At 48.0% G+C, this 6299-nt stretch overlaps 1 protein-coding gene across 1 annotated transcript; it reads left to right on the forward strand.

Annotated features, from left to right (window-relative positions):
• Positions 1-3570: 3570 nt before the first annotated feature.
• On the forward strand, positions 3571-4671 carry LOC133910654 (uncharacterized). The gene is made up of 2 exons (XM_062352975.1): positions 3571-3918; positions 4177-4671. The coding sequence occupies exons 1-2, from the start codon at positions 3571-3573 to the stop codon at positions 4669-4671; spliced, it is 843 nt and encodes a 280-aa protein (XP_062208959.1).
• The last annotated feature ends 1628 nt before the right edge of the window (positions 4672-6299 follow it).

A 6299-nucleotide genomic window follows, 5' to 3' on the forward strand; every position in this document is an offset into this window, starting at 1 on the left:
AGTTGGAATCAACTACGTCCCAAATTGCACTTCCTTGACTTAAGAGATAAGCCTCTATGCGCATCTTCCGGTACGAAAAATCATGGCCATCAAATAGCAGAATTTTTCCACTTCTCTCCATATCGCCTATGCATCACAAAGCCAGTTAAGGTCAACAAGTGATCAAACCGACTCTGATACCAATTGTAGGAACGAGATTTGCAACTAGAGCGGGGGGGGGTGTAAATAGGAGCCTCAACAAATTTCTTGCAAAATAGATGGCCTCTTCCTTTTTCAATCACCCAACACATCTCAAACCTTGAGCGGAAGCAAAATATTTGGAGATACGCAGCAATATGACTCCACGGATGGAATACAAACTATAGGTTCTATTCAAAACCAATCCATGTGTCTTTGTGCCAAAAAGCTTGAAACTTTGGAGAAGATAGAACAAAAACAAAATCACCGGGCAAGTTACCTCTCCAAGATGATGATCTAGAGATAAGGGAATTTAAAACCCCATCACATATACATGTGTATGTGAATTCTATACCTCTAGCATTAAGAATAACAACTTCCCAAAGAGTTGAAATCTCAGCCCAAAAGGAAAAACGAAAATCAACAACAAAACACCGAAAACTTGCAAACTTGCAAGGGAACCAATAGAAGAAAACTAGAAGTAGGGGAACTCAAGCATATGCCAAAACTTAAACTTCATTACTCAAAGTGCTCAGCCCTATTTTAGGCGGATTACAAAGATTGATCTCACAAAACTCTTTCCCATTACATAGTTTAAGCACTCTTCTCCCTCTCATCTGAAACCCTAGCACAAGGCTCTCAAGTTGATGGCTCCAGGGGGCAACCACCAACCAGCCATACCCCTCTATTTATAGCCTAGGAAATTTGACACTTAAGTTTCCTTGACTGTTCCCAAAATACCCCTCCCTTGTAGTACACTCCTACCTATCACCAGGAGCATTTTGGTCCATTTTCTTCAACATCCATTAGACGATCGTGGCGCCTTCACGACCAGCTTCACCTCGATGCAAGCTTCGTGATGATGCCACGTACACTCCATCCTCCTGCGGTTTTGCGGCCAAACTGGGAAACCGACTTGCACGCTTCTCAAGGTGTGACTCACAGCTGCTTGCTTTGACCTCAAGTAAGTCTTCCAATGTTGATATGTGTCCACCGTCTTATGATCTTCACCATCGGTAAGTCTCTCCCGCTCCCGATCTCTTAGGCCGCCTTGTCACTAGTACTGACATCCCTTTCGCTTAACTTTGACAACACACCGTCTTCATCAACCTTCATCCCATGCCTTGCTTTACCTCCATGTGTACCGCTAGGATCACCGTTGAATTCATCCAGCCTCCACGATCGTTTGGCAACAAGCACCCCACTTGGCCCTGATCACCCGCTGTTGTCCGCCAAGTTGCATCCATCACCTACACACTATGAGACAAGCAAACATGCATCTACAGAGCCAATTAATATCATCACATGTTAGTCCAAATCAATCCCAAGTGAAAAAGACAATTGCAACGTAAAATGTGAACACCGGATGGTCCGACGCTTACACTGGTACAACACCGGACCATCCAGTGTGTACAAATCCTCTGAAGCTCAGTCTGCGACCCTCTCTAGAAAATATGCTCCGGTGATGCCTCTTTGCCAACACTGGACTATCCGGTGTGTTTATTTCCTCTGAAACTCAGTTTGCAATCCTCTTTGGAAAAAAAATGCTCCGGTGATGCCTCTTTGCCAACACCGGACTATTCGGTCTGTTCATTTCCACTGAAACTCAGTTTGCAACCTCTCTGGAAATATTAGTACGGTGTTCACCCATTACAGACACCAGACCATCCAGTGAACGCACTTGTCTCTACCTTAGCACTGAAATGCCTTGGTGCTCACTCCAGTGCACTCACCGGACCTTCCGATGCCTTCATCTCTTCTCTGTGCTGGAAATCCTTCTCTGCAGGAATTAGTCTGGTGCATGCTCTATAATACACTGGACTATCTGGTTAGTTCAAAACTCCTTCACACCAGATTGTCCGGTGAGTGTAATTCTCCTGTTCCGAGCATATTCCAAAACTTTGCAACTTTGGTTAGACAAGATCAATATTGCAGTACATACCTATGCATTTGCAATCTCAGGATACTAATCCAAAGCCACACATTTTCAGTCACTTACCACAAGGCATAAACCAAGGCACATCTCAACTTGGTTTCTCAGAATTTGACCTCCACGCTAGCATGCGGCACTCAGAGTGTCAGTACATTGGTATCTGGATCATCACTTACAAATGCGTGCGTTTAGTTTTATGGCAAAGTTGAATGGGATAGGTCTATTTTTTTTATAAGATGATTAATTTTCTGTTTGTTAGATAGATAGGATAAGCTAGTTTTCTTTTTGATTGGTGAGATTAGAGTGGATAGGATGAGTAATCTTTTTTAGTTAGATAGATAGGATGAGTTGAGTTAGTTATGATGGTCTTTTAGTGAACTTACCATTTGATTCTGAAAGCAACTCTAGAAATAGATTTTCAAGTGAATGTTAGCATAAAATTACCATCTTTGAATTATATTTTGCTTCACAGTCTTAGGTTCACATCTCCTTGTGTTTTGTTTCGATGATTTAATCGATGACTTGCGAAGAAGCTTTCAGCCTCTAAGGTATTTGTTGTGTACTTCAAAAAAAGATGGTCGTTGTCTCGACACAAAGCCTCTTTCAGCATGAGAGATAGCTAACAAAAAGGGAAACTAGTATACTGCTACACTAGATAATAAAATTGACTTGGTTACTTGATCAAAGTATAGATGCGGAAAGTGACAGAATCCAATCCTTGCCATGATCTCCACTCACCGCTTCCTTAGGTTGCTTAACTTGGTTTTTTTTTAGTTCAGTCAGCGTTAGTTAGTCTTCAGTCTTTGCTGTATTTTCGGTCAGTTTCAGTTAGGACATGTTCAACACGATCCTGAGTCGTGGGATGGCATGGCAATCGTGGATCGTGGTGTGCTTAGTTTTTGGCCTCAGTTTGGTCATGTAATCGTGCTTTGTTTACTCCTTTATTTAAGAAATACAAGCCTACAAAATCGTTGCAGCTTCGGAGCAAAAACCTCTGAGTTCTGAAGTTCTGAACTTCTGTTGCCAGACAATCTTCAGAGAGCGTTAGCAACTGATAGCTGTGAGTGATTCCGGTGTTTTTGAGCGATTGGATTCCCAACAATTGGCATCAGAGCCTTGTTGTAGAATTCGAGGGATGCGTGATGTCCTTGCAGACTCCGGTAGGCGAGCAATCGCGGACACCTCCACGCTGTGGCCGCCGAGTGTCTCCATCACCGCCTTCGCATAGATATCGACATCGTGATGATGATGGTCGTGAGATGGTCGTGCAGCGGGTCGTCAGAGAGAGCTCTGGTACGGTGGTGTATCTGATGCTTACACGCACAAACTACCAGGAGTGGTCGTTAGTGATGCATGTTAATTTGCAAGCATAGGGATTGTGGGAAGCGATTGAGCCAGGAGGTGGCTACTACAAAGATCGTTTGGCTCTCTCGACAATTTGCCAAGGTGTGCCCCGAGAGATGTTACCAACGGTGGCGGTGAAGGACACGGCAAAGGACGCCTGGGAGGCGGTCAAGACCGTGCGCGTCGGAGTTCAGCGCGTGCGAGAAGAAAATGCGCAGAAGCACCGGCGGGAATTCGGTGAAATCACCTTCAAGGATGGGGAATCAATCGATGATTTCTCCAAGCGCATCACCGGGCTCGCTAACAATCTTCGTGTTCTTGGTGATAACATCTCAGATGCGGAGATTGTAAGGAAATTCTTGCAGGTGGTGCCCGCTCGGCTGTCTCAAGTCGCCATCTCCATTGAAACGCTCCTCGACCTCAACGAACTCTCAGTGGAAGAGGTCACTGGTAGGCTGCGCACGGTTGAACAACGCAATTAGCTCGGAGGTGGTGGCGAGAAGGATGGCCAACTCCTGCTCACTGAGGAGGCGTGGCTCGCTCGAATGAAAAGGCACGAGCTGGATGGTGACAATCAAGGTGCCAACCGTGGTGGGCGCGGCAAGCATTGAGGCAGGGAACGTGGTCACGATCGCTCGGGCGTCACGCACGATGGCGGGAGCGGATCAGGCTGAGATGTATCCAATGACAAATGCAAGAATTGTGGCAAAATCGGCCACTAGGCCAGAGATTGTCACAGCAAGAAGAAGGGCCACGAGAAGTCGCACATCACCCAGGCTGAGGAAGATGAACCTGCACTATTGATGGCCCCGCAGGCGGAGGAGCAGCGCGTTCCTGAACGTGCGCCGATGCCATTTGAACCGCTCAAGCTGGAGGAAGCAAAAGTCTTCACTCAGCTGGGTCAGGCAGGGGAACGCGGGCACACCAAGTGGGTGCTTGACATTGGAGCCACAAATAACATGACAGACTCTCGGTCAGCATTCTCCAAGCTTGACACCGGTGTTCATGGAACCGTGAGCTTCAGAGACGGCTCGGTCGTCAACATCGAGGGGCACGACATCATCTTATTCATGTGCAAGAACGGTGAACATCGAGCACTTACCGATGTCTACTTCATTCCCCATCTCACGGCGAACATCGTCAGCATCGGGCAATTGGATGAGTTCGGCTGTGACGTTCACATCGGCGATGGCTTTCTGCACATCAGCGATGAATAGTATCACCTCCTCGCGAAGGTGAAGCGATCCCCGTCCCGGTTGTACATATTGAATCAGAACATTGTGCAGCCAATTTGTCTCTCGGCGTGATGCAATGAGGACACATGGAGGTGGCACTCTCGCTTCGGGCACCTGAGTTTCAAGGGGCTCAAGGAGCTCACGCAGGAGCTGGTGAGAGGACTGCCAAGCATCAAGTAAGTCAACCAATTGTGCGATAACTGCCTTGCCGGGAAACAATAGAGGAGCTCATTACCAGGCCAAGCGGAACCTCAAGCTGGTCCACGGTGATTTGTGTGGTTTGGTCACGCCGGTGACTCCGAGTGGAAGAAACTATTTCTTGCTGCTCATCGATGATTGGAGTCGGTACATGTGGCTCACCGTGTTAACATCCAAGGACCAGGCATTGGCGGCCATCAAGACGTTCCGAGCAAGCGCGGACCTGGAGTCTAGGCTCTGATTGGGCACTTTGCGGATGGATCGTGGCGGCGAGTTCGGCGAACACTGTGCGGCGACCAGTGTCCAACGTCAGCTCGCCACCCCATATTCTCCCTAACAGAATGGCATGATGGAGAGAAGAAATCAAATTGTGCTTGGGATAGCGTGGTGCATGATGAAGGCAAGTCGGATATTGGGGCGGTTTTAGGGAGAAGCAATGACGACCGCCATTCATATCCTCAATCGAGCACTAACGAAGAGTGTTCCGGATAAAACACCTTTTGAAGCCTAGTATGGAAAGAAACCCCCCGTACATTACTTCCATACTTTTGGTTGTGTGACGAGTGTGAAGGAGACGCAGCTGAATTTGAAGACATTGGAGGATCGGAGCACACCCATGGTGTTCCTTGGTTATGAGGCTGGATCGAAAGCATATAGAGTGTATGATCCAGCCGGTGATCGAGTCCACGTGACGCGCGATGCAGTCTTCGATAAATCCGCATACTGGGACTGGAGCAAAGACAACGAGGCAATGAATGACTTCGGCGAGCCCTTTAGCATCGAACTCACCTCAGTCCTGTTGGACGAAGGTTTGAGAATGGCGCCGGGTGCTATGAGTGCTCAGCATGGGGGGAGCGCGGCAGAGCCACACACGCCAGCACGGTGGCCTCGGCGTCCTGCGCCGTGGAGTATGCCTCACCGCCCTCTAACACGCGTCATTGTACTTGGAGCATGACGATGCTCCATTGCGCTTCCACCTCGTCGACAATCTCATCGGATCGGCATCTCCACCAGGCCTGGTGCCCCGGGAACTCAGCTTCGAAGAACTCCTATTGTCGGATGAGCTCCTACTATCAGCAAATGAAGAACCGGTGAATTTTAGCAAAGCTGAGCACCATCACGTGTGGAGGCAAGCCATGCTGGATGAATTGGCATCAAGTGAAACAAACTGAACATAGGATCTTGTTGATCTTCCAGCTGATCGGTGAGCCATTGGGCTCAAGTGGATCTACAAGATCAAATGGGATGAACTCGGCAACGTGGTCTGGCAAAAAGCCCGTCTGGTCGCGAAGGGGTACGTGCAGTGGCAAGGCATGGATTTTGAAGAAACCTTAGCGCCCATGGCAAGACTCGACTCAGTGAGGCTACTGATTGCAGTTGCAGTGCACCTCTAGTGGCGGGTGCATCACATG

The sequence above is a fragment of the Phragmites australis genome, chromosome 3 (genome assembly GCF_958298935.1).
Source record: "Phragmites australis chromosome 3, lpPhrAust1.1, whole genome shotgun sequence".
In the NCBI taxonomy this organism is placed as follows: Eukaryota; Viridiplantae; Streptophyta; class Magnoliopsida; order Poales; family Poaceae; genus Phragmites; species Phragmites australis.

Excerpts from the sequence above, each read along its gene's own strand:
- LOC133910654 (XM_062352975.1), top strand. The coding sequence starts at position 3,571 with ATGTTACCAACGGTGGCGGTGAAGGACACGGCAAAGGACGCCTGGGAG. Across the intron at positions 3,919-4,176 it reads TCACTGGTAGGCTGCGCACG|GCCAGAGATTGTCACAGCAA; the intron begins GTTGAACAACGC and ends ATCGGCCACTAG.